The 14,477-nt window shown below is 35.8% G+C and overlaps 8 protein-coding genes across 8 annotated transcripts; 3 read left to right on the forward strand and 5 right to left on the reverse strand.

Moving 5' to 3' along the window:
* Positions 1–15: 15 nt before the first annotated feature.
* Positions 16–1,986, forward strand: FDP41_013311 (uncharacterized protein; the record flags this gene model as incomplete). The annotated part of the gene is made up of 1 exon (XM_044703928.1): positions 16–1,986. The coding sequence occupies one exon, from the start codon at positions 16–18 to the stop codon at positions 1,984–1,986; it is 1,971 nt and encodes a 656-aa protein (XP_044565541.1).
* Positions 1,987–2,284: 298 nt separating this feature from the next.
* Positions 2,285–3,599, forward strand: FDP41_013312 (uncharacterized protein; the record flags this gene model as incomplete). The annotated part of the gene is made up of 3 exons (XM_044703929.1): positions 2,285–2,629; positions 2,918–3,187; positions 3,324–3,599. The coding sequence occupies 3 exons, from the start codon at positions 2,285–2,287 to the stop codon at positions 3,597–3,599; spliced, it is 891 nt and encodes a 296-aa protein (XP_044565542.1).
* Positions 3,600–3,777: 178 nt separating this feature from the next.
* On the reverse strand, positions 3,778–6,307 carry FDP41_013313 (uncharacterized protein; the record flags this gene model as incomplete). The annotated part of the gene is made up of 6 exons (XM_044703930.1): positions 3,778–3,955; positions 4,050–4,140; positions 4,219–4,620; positions 4,780–5,144; positions 5,251–5,450; positions 5,561–6,307. The coding sequence occupies 6 exons, from the start codon at positions 6,305–6,307 to the stop codon at positions 3,778–3,780; spliced, it is 1,983 nt and encodes a 660-aa protein (XP_044565543.1).
* Positions 6,308–6,519: 212 nt separating this feature from the next.
* Positions 6,520–7,265, forward strand: FDP41_013314 (uncharacterized protein; the record flags this gene model as incomplete). Its single annotated transcript, XM_044703931.1, has 4 exons — positions 6,520–6,690; positions 6,887–7,010; positions 7,080–7,105; positions 7,173–7,265. 4 exons carry the CDS (start codon positions 6,520–6,522, stop codon positions 7,263–7,265), a joined length of 414 nt encoding a protein of 137 aa, XP_044565544.1.
* Positions 7,266–7,378: 113 nt separating this feature from the next.
* FDP41_013315 (uncharacterized protein) lies at positions 7,379–8,623 on the reverse strand (the record flags this gene model as incomplete). The annotated part of the gene is made up of 1 exon (XM_044703932.1): positions 7,379–8,623. One exon carries the CDS (start codon positions 8,621–8,623, stop codon positions 7,379–7,381), a length of 1,245 nt encoding a protein of 414 aa, XP_044565545.1.
* A 284-nt stretch (positions 8,624–8,907) lies between these two features.
* Positions 8,908–10,530, reverse strand: FDP41_013316 (uncharacterized protein; the record flags this gene model as incomplete). Its single annotated transcript, XM_044703933.1, has 1 exon — positions 8,908–10,530. One exon carries the CDS (start codon positions 10,528–10,530, stop codon positions 8,908–8,910), a length of 1,623 nt encoding a protein of 540 aa, XP_044565546.1.
* Positions 10,454–12,520, reverse strand: FDP41_013317 (uncharacterized protein; the record flags this gene model as incomplete). Its single annotated transcript, XM_044703934.1, has 1 exon — positions 10,454–12,520. The coding sequence occupies one exon, from the start codon at positions 12,518–12,520 to the stop codon at positions 10,454–10,456; it is 2,067 nt and encodes a 688-aa protein (XP_044565547.1).
* A 121-nt stretch (positions 12,521–12,641) lies between these two features.
* FDP41_013318 (uncharacterized protein) lies at positions 12,642–14,408 on the reverse strand (the record flags this gene model as incomplete). Its single annotated transcript, XM_044703935.1, has 2 exons — positions 12,642–13,204; positions 13,277–14,408. 2 exons carry the CDS (start codon positions 14,406–14,408, stop codon positions 12,642–12,644), a joined length of 1,695 nt encoding a protein of 564 aa, XP_044565548.1.
* Positions 14,409–14,477: the final 69 nt, after the last annotated feature.

Genomic DNA, 14,477 nt, shown 5'->3' on the forward strand with positions numbered 1-14,477 from the left:
GAAAACACATAAAAAATGTCCCTTTCTTCATCATCGCATCATATCAAAGTGGTGCCTCTTGGTGCTGGTCAAGATGTTGGTCGGAGTTGTGTGATCGTTACTCTTGGCAGAAAAACCATCATGTTTGACTGTGGAATGCATATGGGTTATAATGATGAAAGACGATTTCCTGATTTTAAATTTATTTCAAAGAATGGACAATTTACTCAAACTATTGATTGTGTAATTATTTCCCACTTTCATCTTGATCATTGTGGTGCCCTCCCGTATTTTACCGAAGTATGCGGCTATGATGGTCCGATTTATATGACTTATCCAACAAAGGCCATCGCACCAATATTGTTGGAGGATTATAGAAGAGTGATGGTAGATAGGAAGGGTGACATTACATCTAATCAAGGGTTCTTTTCCTCAGAGGATATTAAAAATTGTATCAAAAAGGTTCAGGCATTGAATTTACATCAAACTGTAATATTAGACGATGAACTAGAAATTAAGCCCTATTATGCTGGTCATGTTTTAGGAGCAGCCATGTTCTATGTGAAGGATTTAGCGACTGGTGCAAGTGTTGTATATACAGGTGATTATAACATGACGGCAGATAGACATTTGGGAAGTGCTACGATTGATAGATGCAGACCTGATCTGTTAATTACAGAAACTACCTATGCTACAACCATTAGAGATTCAAAGAGTAGCAGAGAACGTGATTTTTGTAAACAAATTTATGACACTGTTGTAAATAAGAAGGGAAAAGTTTTGATTCCAGTTTTTGCTCTGGGAAGAGTTCAAGAGCTTTGCATTCTATTAGAGACATATTGGGAAAGAAAAAACTTGGGAAAATCTGTACCTATTTACTTCTCCGCTGGTATGGTGGAAAAAGCAAATTATTACTACCAACTATATATTAATTGGACAAATGAAAAAATTAAGACAACTCTATTCGATCAGAAGAGAAATCTATTTAACTTTAACAACATCCTTCCATTTGAAAGAGCATTAATGGACATGCCAGGTCCAATGGTATTGTTTGCCACTCCAGGAATGCTTCATGCTGGAATGTCATTGGAGGTATTTAAAAAGTGGGCTTCTTCTGAGAACAATAAGGTAATTTTACCTGGTTATTGTGTTGAAGGCACCGTCGGAAATAAGGTTCTACGTAATAAGGACAACAAGCATGCCAAGATTGAAATCGATTCGAGGACAACCGTTGATATGAGATGTGAAGTGAAGCCAATCTCTTTCAGCGCTCATGCAGATGCAAAAGGTATTCTTCAGCTTATTCGTACAGCTCAACCTAAGAACGTCATGTTAGTTCATGGCGAGCGTGACAAGATGGCATTTTTCAAAAAGAAGATTGAATCAGAATTTAAAATACCATGCTTCGATCCACCTAATGGTTGTACGATCAAGATCAAAACTGATTCATACGTATCCTCAGTGAACGTTAGTTTGAACTTATTGAAGAGAACTCTTTCGTCGTCATCCTCTCAAATTTCCTCTCCTATATCGAGTACAATGTCAGACATCTATTCCTCATCATCTGTGTTGAACGAGTTTAACAATGATAACCAAAAACGTAAAAAGATTGAAGGCATTTTAATATCAAAACCGAATGGACATACAAATTTACCTGATCTCTCACTCTTAGAACCAGGACAGGCAGCAAGAGAACTCGGATTGAGACAACACACATTAAGCTTTACTAGAAAAATCCCAATTTCTGCCTCGAGTGGCAACAACCACAAGAGTGACATTGCCGATAATCTCTATCAAATAATTTCAAATCTTTTGGAAACACAGTTCGGAAAAGATTGTCTCTCCTATTCCGCTCCTCAATCTATTTCTTTGAAAAGTATCAAAATTAACTTTGATTTACCAAACTACATTAATGTGAATTGGCTGCTAACAGACGAGATTGAGGGAGAGCGAGTATGCCAATTGTTGGATCATCATCTCTCTACACTCAAGCTTAACATCAAATAAGTTGCTGTTGTTTAAGATAAATACTAAACGTAATTTCTTGTCGAGTAAGACATGTGATGAGGAAACATTGTTAAAGATTTGCTCGAAACATTCAGAATTGACTTCCCATCAAGCCCGCCCCAAAATTTGGCTATTTTTCCTAGATTGCTAATGTTCTCTGACAAGTGATTCAGGAGAATTTTCATCCATGAGTTTTCCTTTTAGTCCTTGAAGACGACTCTTTAAGCTCCACAGTTGTTTGCATGAATCATCATCTTCAACACGAGCACAAATAATTCCACGAGTGAGAAACAAAAAAATGCAACTCGAATCCCTTTCACCTTTTTTACTGAAACTTCAAGACTTTTATCTCAATTTCAATATCAAGCAAGTGGAATGGGTGCTTCGTTGGGAGTATCCATTAATTGCCTCAGTGGTCTATTTGGTTCTTTCTTACGGATTAAAGAGTGTGTTTGGAACTGAAAAGCCTCTCAACTCCAAGATCACCGATAAAAGTGTGGCCAACAACAACAACAATACCGATAAGAAGAGCAAGGATGGATTACTCATGTACTTTTTCACTCAATTGCATAACGTGAATTTAATTGTGTTGTCCTTCTCCATGTTGTGCGGTATTGTCTATGAGATTGTGCAAAGAAGTCTGGTAAGTGTGAATGTTCGTTCATTGACCATTGTTCAATTCACACTGGTCGTGATGATAAATTCTGCAAAATCGCACAATTAACAACTAATATGGTGGTGATACTTTGAACCTTCACACATTTCAAATTCATCAAAAAATGGCATTCATGAAAAATTTTCCATTGCCTTCACAAAACGACGAAAATTGGTGAACATTCCTTCATGGATGACCTCAACAACACTTGTCATTGGAATTATGAAACTCACACCCATGAAAATGCTTCCTTTATTTGAAAATTGCTGCTCAAAGACTTTGGGAGTTTTCCGAGGATCTATTTGTCCTCTCGACTCGGCAACGAATCAAGATGACCATCCTGTGGTCTCGGGACCTGTTGCTTTCTGGATTTTTATCTATCACTTGTCCAAGTATTATGAATTGGTGGATACCATGTTAATTGTCTTCAAGAGGAAACCATTGATTTTACTTCATGTTTATCATCATTTGATTATGATTTGGATTACATGGTCATGGATGAAGGATCCATGGCTTGTTGGCTCATGGTGGTGCGTGATGGTTAACGTAAGTGTCAGCCCTTCTTTGCAAAATATCCGAGATGCTGACATCAGCTCAATGATATCTTAATTTTTCAACAAAAATGTCACGATTGAAAAAATTTCTTTGGACGATTTTGGAATGTGATTGTGCTATATCAAAGTCAATTATTCACACAATCATGTACTATTATTACTTGAGAACTGCTCAAGGATATACTCTCAAATGGAAGACCATTTTGACTGCTGGACAAATTATTCAATTATTCTCTGGTTTCTTCCTTGTCACTTATTGGTTCTTTATTAGAGTGGAGAATGAATGTACTAGAGGATTCTATTCTGGGGTTTTCTCCCATGTTGTCAACGGTACTTTAATTTTGCAATTTATTTACTTTTATTATCGTTCATATATTGCACCAAAGAAGGAAAAGTCTAATTAATTGCTGAAAGCGCAAGATGAACACAATTTTGGAGCCACACATCTGATTCCACATGTTTCACACGATTTATTATAAAGTTTGACAAAGATTTTCCCAAATAGAAAGCCAACAACAACTATTTCTACAATTTGAACTCGAGCTCCCCAACATCCCTTCAATCCTTATCAAGTCACTACAATCATGTCAAGTTCTTTTGGACAATATTGAGTGTGGCATCTAAGTTGAAAGCAGCGGAGATGAGTGAAATGAAGGTAAATGCTTGAGGAAAATTTCCTAAAGCTTCTCCATGGAAACTCATCTCCTCTGAATAGAGAGACAAATGATTGCCATAGGTGAGCATTTGTTCGAACATCATTCTAGATGTATGTGCATGATTGGTGATGATCATGATGTGAATATATTCATATACGAATGAATGAATGTCCTAGTTTATGAACCATGAAAACTTACCTTGCTTCCTGAAGGAGATAATGAGATTCTCCATGTCGACATGCTCGTGAAATTGCCTCAATTAACCAGAATGTACACAAGTTGAAGGTACCTAATGGAAGAGAGAGATCACGTGGTAATTAATTGTATTTGGTGGTTTCAAAATATACATCATTATGACAATACTTACCTTCCTCTCCTCCAGCAAATCCATCGTCTGTCTTCTCCACAATGTATCGATATACAAGACTTGAACTCACAAGACCATTCTCTTCTGGAGGTCGATTAATGGCCTTCAATGTTGAAACCACCAATGTGTCTGCAGGTGATAAAAAGCTCACCAACGGAATGATCAGTGTAGAGGCATCCAACGTATCGGAGCCATAGAAACTTGTGAAACTCTGTAACTCCTTATTGTAACCCTTCTCAATCACTTGTTCAAAGATTTCATTCCTCACTTGGGTCCATCGTTCTGTATCGGCTGGGAAGGAACGAGATTGAGCAATTTTGAGAGCTCGATCCAAGCAAACCCAAGACATGACTCGACTGTAGACAAAGTTTTGTCTTCCTCCTCTCACTTCCCAGATACCCTCTTTTTTGTGGATGGAGTGAAAACAAATCCATGTGGAGAATTGGTAATATTTGGAGAGAACGTCATGTAAGGAATTGTGTGGAATTTTGTCATGTTGTTGTTTTAAAATTCACAACCAACAAACCCCTTAATTGAGAACATTTGAACACAATCACTTACCATCTTTTTCATCCCAATTATTGCAGACCCAATTCGTGATAAATCTCAAATGTTGCCAAAAGTCATAAGAAATTGGTGTTCCATACTTGTTGTATATATACATGGAATCCATCAATTCACCATAGATATCCAATTGTAATTGATTGTAAGCACCATTACCAATTCTCACTGGTTTTGAATTCATATATCCCGACAAGTGATCCAATGTCATTTCATCCAATTCATGCTCTCCATCAATGGAATACATGACTTGTAAGGGAGGAGGAGCACCTTTCTCATCTGAGAGTTTGTGTCGTTGAGACATTTCAGAAATTCTAGAAGCAAGGAATTGCACAAATCTCGAAGCTTCTTCCATGAACCCAATTCTGTGATATAATGCCATTGGATGAAGTGTGGTGTTGTTGTTATTTGTTGATTGAAGGTTCAAGAACCACACACAAAATATTGGAATATTGGACAAGTGAAACGTACCTCATGAAACTGTACAGAGTGAAGGAAGCATCACGTATCCAAGTGTAGCGATAATCCCAATTTCTCACTCCTCCAAGACCTTCCGGAAGCGACGTGGAAGGAGCAGCCAAGATAGCTCCTGTTTTCTCAAAGACAAGCAATTTGAGAGCTAGTGCACTTCTTCTCACAGTTTCTCTCCATCGTCCTTTGTAGGTGCATTTCTTTGAATAACAACAAGAAAGGACATACACATATCGAATGATTCGAGTTCATGTGAAATTGCCTCATTAGGAACAACACCAAGTGGTGCTCATGTTTTCAAACTACAAACCTTCAACCAGTTATGCCAATAGTCTAAGGTTTCATTCATCCATTCATTGCTTAACTCATTCATGTCTTTACTTGCAATGGGAGCTAAATCTTCCTCGGAGCCAATGATGAAAGTGACTTCTTCATCTTCTTCAATTGAGAATTCACACTCCACCACATCACCAGTGATTGTGTCAATATAAGGATTGGTATTGTATAACGGTGTCGATGAGGATGAGATTGGAATGACTTTCAATGTCACGTCTCCTCCACATTTTAACATGATATTCAAATGAGGTGAGGTGAAGAGGGCTGACTTTTGATCCTTTCCCAATTTACATTGATGAGTATCTCGAGCATAGTTGAAAGCTGGACAGCACGACAATCGAAACGTCATCTTTCCATGCACACAAGTGACTTTACGAATCAACACATTTGAAAACTTTTTCTTATCAGAAAATGGCATAAAATCAGTCAATTCTCCAATTCCACTTTTTGACATGAATCGAGTGATGAGAATGTTCGTATCAGGCCAATAATGTTGTTGACTTTTTGTGTAGTTGAGGGCTCGAATGGCAAAAGATCCTCCTTTCTGGCAATCCAAGATTCTTCCAAAGATGCTTTCTGAATTGAATTGAGGATAACAAAACCAATCGATGGTTCCTTCAATGCCCACGAGTGCACAGGTGGTCATATTACCAATCATTCCGTGTGAATCAATGGGAAGATAATCCACTCGGTATTGATCCTTGTTGTTGGATTGTGCCATCTTGTGTTATGATCAACAACTGATGCCGAGAGAGTGAAAATGAGGTTTTGTGTGTTGTTTGTTTTTAATAATAATAAGAATGGTGGTGTTGTATTTGGAGATGTGTTCTTAAGCTTTCACAAAACACATTTAATTGCGGTAGACTCCGTTCAACCACGAAAATCAAATCAAGTAAATTTTCAAATTAAGAAGTTGAAAGACAACAATAAAAAATGGCTCCAAAGAAGGCATCCAGTTCTTCATCCAAAGATAAAGGTGGTGATAAGAAAGGAGGAAGTAGTGAAAAAGGAGGTGGCTCACAAAAGCTCGGAACATGTAAAGAAGTCAATGCTCGCCATATCTTGTGTGAGAAGATGGGAAAGGCTGAAGAAGTCATGAAGAAGGTATGTTTTGGGTCGTATTCACGACATTGAAATTTATTTTGAACAATGATGATTATTTAAACAATCATTGCATTCATTAAATACATGATCTTGCTAAATTTCGTTTTATACAACGATTTTCCATATGATCTCTCTGATCATGACGAAATTTCGTTAATTCAATCATTTAATCATTCGATTTCATCATGCGCAATAGCTCCAAGAAGGCTGGCTTTCAAGAGATGAAAAAGTCCCGCCATCCGAATTTGCAAAGCTTGCTGAACAATATTCTGATTGTTCCTCAAAGAACAAAGGAGGCTCTTTGGGATGGTTCGGAAGAGGTTTGTATATGTTTATATCTTGAAGGCATCTAATCGATAATAATTATTCCGTTCTTTGTTATTGTACAGGAAAAATGGTTGGAGCATTCCAAGATGTAAGTTGACAGTTTGAAAATTGAAATTTGCACTTATTATTTGTTGTGAAAATTATTACATGAATAGGTTGCTTTTAATACTCCTGTAGGAGAGGTCAGCAAAATCTTCAAGACTGAACACGGATATCATATTGTTCTTGTGGAAGGAAGAAGAAATTAATTTATTCAAAATTATTATTTCATTAAATCCATTAATTTTTTGAAAAAGTAAGCCATCAATAACTGATTTGAATTCATATTTAAGGATGTAAATACACATAGATGCAAATTTTTCTATTTCGAAACGTGGTCATATCTTACTCCCTTGTTTTTGCATGATTCAATGAATAAGGTTGGATCAGCATAGATTGATGCATAATGAACTCCTGGATTTCTTACTCCATTTCTACTTTCAATCAATTGCTCTACAACAGCAATCATGGAAACTGCCGTCAAATAATACGTCTTTTCATGGTATAATGAGAGAGTGATCTTTTCTCCACTCACACAATCAGTTGTCTCCACTTGAACTGCTGAACCGAATGGCTCCCTTATTTTGCTTGTTGCATACGCGAGCAAATTTGTCAATGGATCAGCAAGGCATGACAAGTACTTTGTGCTCAATTGTAGAGCAAGCATCACCGAATCTGCAAAGAGACCCATCTCTGAAACATATACTCCCATATTCTTTAGTGTTGGAATATTAAGCTGCTTCATTTCTTCAAGCTCCAATGGATAACAGTTCAGAGTTGTGTCAACTGTTACAAGATGAAACTTTTTCGAAAAAGAGTTGTCTTCTTGCCATTTGCCATCTTTCATGATCTTTGAACCTGTCACTTTCATGAAATCAGCCACATCTGCCACTCCACTTGTGATACCTAGACCACCTTCTTCCCTGGTCATGATGACTACATTCGCATGAGTTAAATGTGGAATGTACTTTTGAGTGTGTCGTGTCAACAAAGCCTCGAGGCCTGGATACATTCCAGACTGACTAATGATGGTTGTATTGCTTTTGACTGCTTCAGAATGCAGCTCCTTAAAGATACTCAATGTTGCAGGATTCATATGTGGGTCTATGTAGTCAATACCTAACTTTATCATCATCCTTCCCAATGCTAAGGTTTTTTCTTTTTCTCTGAACGGAGGTATAGTGTTGATGAGGACTGTGTGGTTCTTCAATGCTTCCTCGAGTTTGTCATGATATCCTGTCAAACATCTCTCAACATCAAGCTCCTTCAGAGAAATTCTATCACGAACGTTTTGTTTGTTAATGTCGTCTCTGATTTTATGATTATGCTTTCTTAGCAATTCCTCTGTCACTTGCTCAAGTTTGGAGACACTTCTACCCACTAATGTCAGTTGGAAATTGGAGTAGCCCAACAAAATTTCAACCACAACTTTACCAGTAAATCCTGATGCTCCAAGAATGCAGATTTTTGGGATCGACGACTCGTGGGTATTAGTTTCCATATAGGTGATGTGAGTTTCACCTTGTGATGTGTTGCTATTACTGTGAGTGGTGTTGTTATTTAACATTTTTCTTTGTGATGAAATTTTGGAAGAATGCCACACGAGAGCTTTAAATGAACTTAAGGACGTCCGAGTGGCGCAAAAACAAATGTTGCGCAATTAGTGCTCAATATGACCTCACACCTCGAGAATAACACAAGGCTTTGGTAATTCTCGAAAGATCAAATTTACCAACAACAACTTGGTCCACCTTTCAACCTTTTGATTGAATAATGCACAACCTTTCAACTCAATCAGAGTTAAGAAGGAAGATCCGTTTATTTTGGAATTCAAATTAAAAAAAAATCTAATTAGTTTATTGTTAGCACCACTGGTGCTGGTAAATCCGTGAGGATTGGGGTTTGTTTTTGAATTGGTTTTTTAAACCTTGAGTTTTCATAATACTTGGTGTGACATTTACCAACTAGTAGGGTGAGAATTGTTTGGATTTCAGGCCAATTTTGGTAAATATTTGGTAAATTTTTAAAGTTGGGCATTTGAGTATCTCGAATCATTACTCCGTCATGATGAATAATGAAAACTTTCCTTCTTTCACAGTATCTTGATTCTTGATAATCGTTGAGGATACATTGCATTGATGTAATATCTAGGAATTTAGTGTAGAAAAAATCCCTAAAGCATTGAGTATTAGGGCAATAGTATATGAAATGTTTTAGAGTTCCGGGGCATTTACAGTGAGCGCATTGTCTTTCCTTATGTTGTTTGATATGGTTGCTTGTTAAGTTTCTCCAGATTGACCACTTAGTATTTGTGTCAATTTTAGATTTGATGAATTTTAGATTGATAGATGACCAGTTCTTGGTAAGGTGTAGACTGGAATTATCTCTATCAAATTGGCTAAACATTACATCATATCTTTTCTTTTGTATGGATTTTTTGATGTCGAAAATAATGGTATTAGATGTGGCAAGGATGGTTTGGTTCGAAAATAGCTTCTTAATGTCAAAATAGTTGTGCTCTTGAGCTCCTTTCTTAGCTAATTCGTCAGCTTTGATGTTTCCTTTGTTGACATGACCTTTAACTTTGATTAGTTGAATATTTAGATTGGATTGTTGAATGACCTGTTGATATTCATGCTTGAAGCAGTTAAAAATTCCGTTATAGGCTTTGTTTTTCAAAACGTGGATGGATATTTCACTATCTGTGTGAATTTTTGCCTTAGATTTAGGTGGAAGTATCTTTAGTGATGTGAGTATTGCTGATAATTCAGCAACGTTATGTGAGTATTCGCTGTTAATTTTGTATGAGAAATCTTGGGTTTCTTGGGAATTGTTAACTTTGGCGGTAAAGCCGAAACCTGTTGAGTTGTTGAGATTTGATCCGTCAGTGTAAATAGTAAAATTCTTTCCTTTGAGTTTTGGAAAGATTTCGTCATTGTTAAATTGTTGAGGTCTGATCTTGTATTTCTTCATTGATCTGTTCATTTCCTTAAAAATCGAATTTTCGTGTTTGATTCCTTCTGAATATACTTCTCTAAGAAGTTCATTATCATTGTTAATAAGATACAGGGCTGTTTTGATTCGAATTTCATCTGCAAAGATATCGAATCTTGGAATACCAAGTCCGCCATAGGTGATTGGGAGGTGAAAATAGTTTGTTGGACTAGCATTATGCATGAAAATTTTCTTTCTTATTGCTTTTCTTACTTCAATGTTAATTCTATCAACAAGTGATTCAGGAATGTAATTTGTTCGTAAAATGTGTGTAAATAAGCTAGTGCATTTGGCAAAAATTACTTTCTTAATGTTTGTTATCTCCATTCTTTTCAGTGGAATATATTTGAGTGAGAGTTGAAATTGGAGGATTCTTTTTTCAATATCTTCATTTAAAGTAGAGTCATCCCAAGGATAGTGTCCAAGTACTCGAAGGTTTTTGAATCTTGGTATAATAGTACCGTCTATCATTGGCTTCATTTTGCTTTTTAGTTGGGAGAGTGGTTGCCATGGATTTTGAAGGATTAATTTTTAGACTTAATTGGCCGAGCCATTTAGAGATATTATCAAGTCTTTCGTTATAATTGCAGTATCTGTTTGAAACTAAATTAATGTCATCAGCAAAGCAGAGCAAACCAATATCGTTAATATTAAGCTTGGTTGGTTTGATTGAAATTTTCCATTGTTGTATGCATTTGTCAATGATGAGTTGAGTAATACAATCATATATAAGAGGAGCTAAAGGGCATCCTTGTGGTATTCCTCTTGTTTTTGTGAATGGTCTAGAGAGATGGTGATCAATTTCTAGCTGTAATATTTGACTCTTGTATGAGTTTAGTATAAAAGTTTTCAACTCATCTGGAAACTTACAATGAGTGAGAGCTTTTTCAATGATATGATCTTCAACGGAATCATAGGCGCCTTCGATGTCTAAGTTTACCAAAAGGAATGACGACTTGTTCTTTTTGGCTAGAGATGAAAGTAATAATCCGTGATTCATTGTGTTTCTGTGTGAAATAAATGCTTGTTGCCTTAAGTTGATGTGTTTGGAAGCCCATTGTCTTAATTCGTATGCAATTATGTTGAAAAGTATTCTGTAGTATATTGGGAGAATGGTTATGGGTCTAATATCGTTTAGTTTTTGAATGTCTCTTTTAGGGAGTAATTTAATCCAACCAGATTTCCATTCTTCAGGGATATTACCTTGTTGAATGCAGTTTTCAAATTGGTCAGCAATAAGTTGTAGATGTTCGTCTTTGAGATTACGTATAATTTGGAAGGATATTGAGTCTAGACCGGGTGTGTTGGATTTCATTCTCGATATCGCCTCTTTAATTGTTTTAAGGCTTATTTGTGGTATTTTCGGTCCTTTCTTGACGGTTGATGGTGGATTTTCAAAGTCTGATGATTTGGATACTGAGGTAAATTTTGTTTCAAAATGATGCACAATTTCTTCTTCAGAGAATTGGATATTTTTCCAATCTATTGATTTTTCTTTTAGATGTTTGTCAAACTGGTAAATCATTGAGCTGTCATGTTTGTTGAAATTTTCACTTAGTTTTGCTTTGATATCAGCTCCAGTTTCCTTGTATAGTACTTTGATATTATTTCTTAGTTTTTCAATTTCCTCGATATTTTGACCTTTTCCTTGTGTTACAAGATGGAGGAGTTCTATTTCTTTGGTTTTGATTTCTTTCTTATTGATTGTGTTAATGTATTTGAGATTGGTCTTATCGTCTTTGAAAGAAAATTTGTTAACCATTTCTGATATGTCTTTCTGAAGTGCATCAAATGAATCATAGTGTGATTCGTTCAATGTTGTTGAGATTTGATTCATATCTTTCCTAGAGATGAAGTTTCTCCAACAATAGTCTGTTTCGAACTCAATGTCAATATAGAACGGTAGATGATCATTTTTGGATATTGGTGGCAAAATAACTTCTCTGATTATTCTGATGTTGTTAGAAACGAAGATATGATCAGGTCGTGATTTTTGAACTGAGTTGATGACTTTTCTGACGTATGTGTAATTCTCTGGGATGATTAGTTCTTTGAGTTGGAAACACTCAATAAGTTCTTTCCATTCTTTTTCTCTCGAATTTTGTGGTTTCCTTGTGTTGATATTGAAATCTCCTAGCACAATGTTGAATTCATTTTCACATTTTAGTAGAAGGTGAATAATAATGTTGATTATTTCATCATCATCTTCACCATCAGATGAAGCATAAACCGTAATGATGTTAATAGGTTTGTTTCTAGAGAAAAACCTTGTCCATTGAAGTTTTCCTTGTATTAGATTTTCGTTGGATATGAATCGTTTTCTTTTGTTGTTAAGAATATGGAAGAGAGCTGTTCCCTTTTGAGCTTTTCTTGCTCCAAATAGTGAATTAAAGAAGATACTTCCATTCCCTTTGTTATAGGCTTCTTTTTGATCTTCATATGTTTTTAAGTGTGTTTCAGTAATTGACATGATTTGGATGTTATGATTGTAGCACATCCCTTTGATTTCATTTGTCAATATTTCTTTTGTGGCTGTCTTTATGAGCCCGTTGCAGTTAAAACAGCCAATTTTCAAATTACATTTTGGTGACTTAATTGTTCTTATTTCCAAGAGGTTTATCACCTCTTCTAGGTTCTACTATATCTTCTTCTTCGTCATATTCCATTTCATCATCACTATTTTCATTTGGTTTTGGGTGATAAGATTCATCATCTTCATCTTCTACATCATCCTTGGATTCATGAATTAATTGATGGTACGGTTTTGTCAAATGTAATTCAATATTTTCCATTTTGGAAGCTATTTCGTTGAGTTTTTCAAAAATGGTCTGTATGGATTTTGTGTGGTCTGTTAGTGTATTGGTGATGTTTTGTATTTGTTTAGAATGTGATTCCAGTTTGATTGAGTTTTCAGTACATTCTACTTGAAGTGATTTGTGATTCTTTTCTAATGCTGAGAGGTCATTATTGAATTGGAAATTATTGGTTGCACCAGTCACTTCGTTTTCTTGTTGTTTTTTGAATTTTTCTACCAAATATTTGGTTGTAGATATGAGTTTTTTTGAGGTTGGTTTTGTGCCATTTGGTGGAGTGATACTTGTTGGGAATTTTGTAATTTTTTCCAATTCTGCAACATTAGTTGCTTTGTAATTGGCTATATAATAATATTAAGGGCGATATGGGCTAGGTTTGTTAATAATCTCTAAGTGGTTTGATTGGAAGACACAGTTGCTTTTTTCCACCATCTTTTGTATCGCAGTTTTGATATCTTTCTCTGTGTAGAGGGATGAAAAATTGCAAGAGCAGTTAAGCTTAGATTCTGTTATGATCTGGTCAATGGATCGGTATTCAGAATATTTCCTTGCCATAAAATATTCTTTATCTTCAAGAGATTCAACTGCTATTCTGATTTTATAAAGCTTTTGGACTCTGTCATAACTGGTATTAGTTTCTTTAACTCCATTAGTTCTTTTCCAAAAATTTTTGATAATGTGTGTAGTATACTTCATCATCTCGTCATATGATGAAGTATGATATTTGAGGGTGTGTTCAGCTGGTGAGAAATTCATAGGAGTCACAACGTATTTGAATGGACTGGAGTCTCTTGTTGATTGTGAGTTTAAAATTCCCAAGGTTGATACATAATCTTCATGATTGTTACAGACAAGTTGGAGTACGTGCGTCTTGTCGTTAGGTATGTACCATGATGTAAGTTTTTCTTTGACTGCATCTGTAATAAATTCAGTGATGTCTGAGTCGATATGCTTACTGAGGTAAATAGATACACAGTGAGAATAGTTAATTGTTTTAGCTCTTTTAGCAGGAGGGTACATGGTTGTTGTTGTATTGTAGGATTTGATTTGCGGAGTTTTTTTTGTTGGATCAAATGTAATGTTCTTGGCTGTCTTGGCTATTTGCAAGTATGACGATTGCGATTCATTCAGGTTGAAGCTGGTGTTGATAGGTGGGCTCTTAGATTGAAGCTGGGGTTGACTTTGGGGCTTTGAAGTTGTTTCAATTGGTTTGGTGAGGTTTGTGTTGGTGATGAAGTTTGTTGTCTTATTTTGATTGTTGATTTTCGATTTGTTTGTTGGATGTGTAATATTTTTGATTTTAGATATTTGGTTTGATGGTCCATCAGTTCGATAAGGATGTGCAGGGGATGGAGTTTGTTCTATGAGTGTTGTTTTTGGAGGAAGAGGTTGTTTAGGTTTAATTGGTTGGTTGCTGTCGGAGACTAATTTAACTGACTTTACCTTTTGTTTCCGATTATTGATGTGGTTAGATAATCCGTCCAATGTTTTTGAGAAATTCTCAATATGTTTAAAGATGATTCCGAAAGCTTCTGAGTGGGTCATCAATGTTTGGTTGATACTATTCATTACAACGTCTTCATTTGTGTTCAATTTTTTTGCGTCGAAATTAAA

The sequence above is a fragment of the Naegleria fowleri genome, assembly GCF_008403515.1.
Source record: "Naegleria fowleri strain ATCC 30894 chromosome Unknown tig17, whole genome shotgun sequence".
NCBI classification, from domain to species: domain Eukaryota; phylum Heterolobosea; class Eutetramitea; order Acrasida; family Naegleriidae; genus Naegleria; species Naegleria fowleri.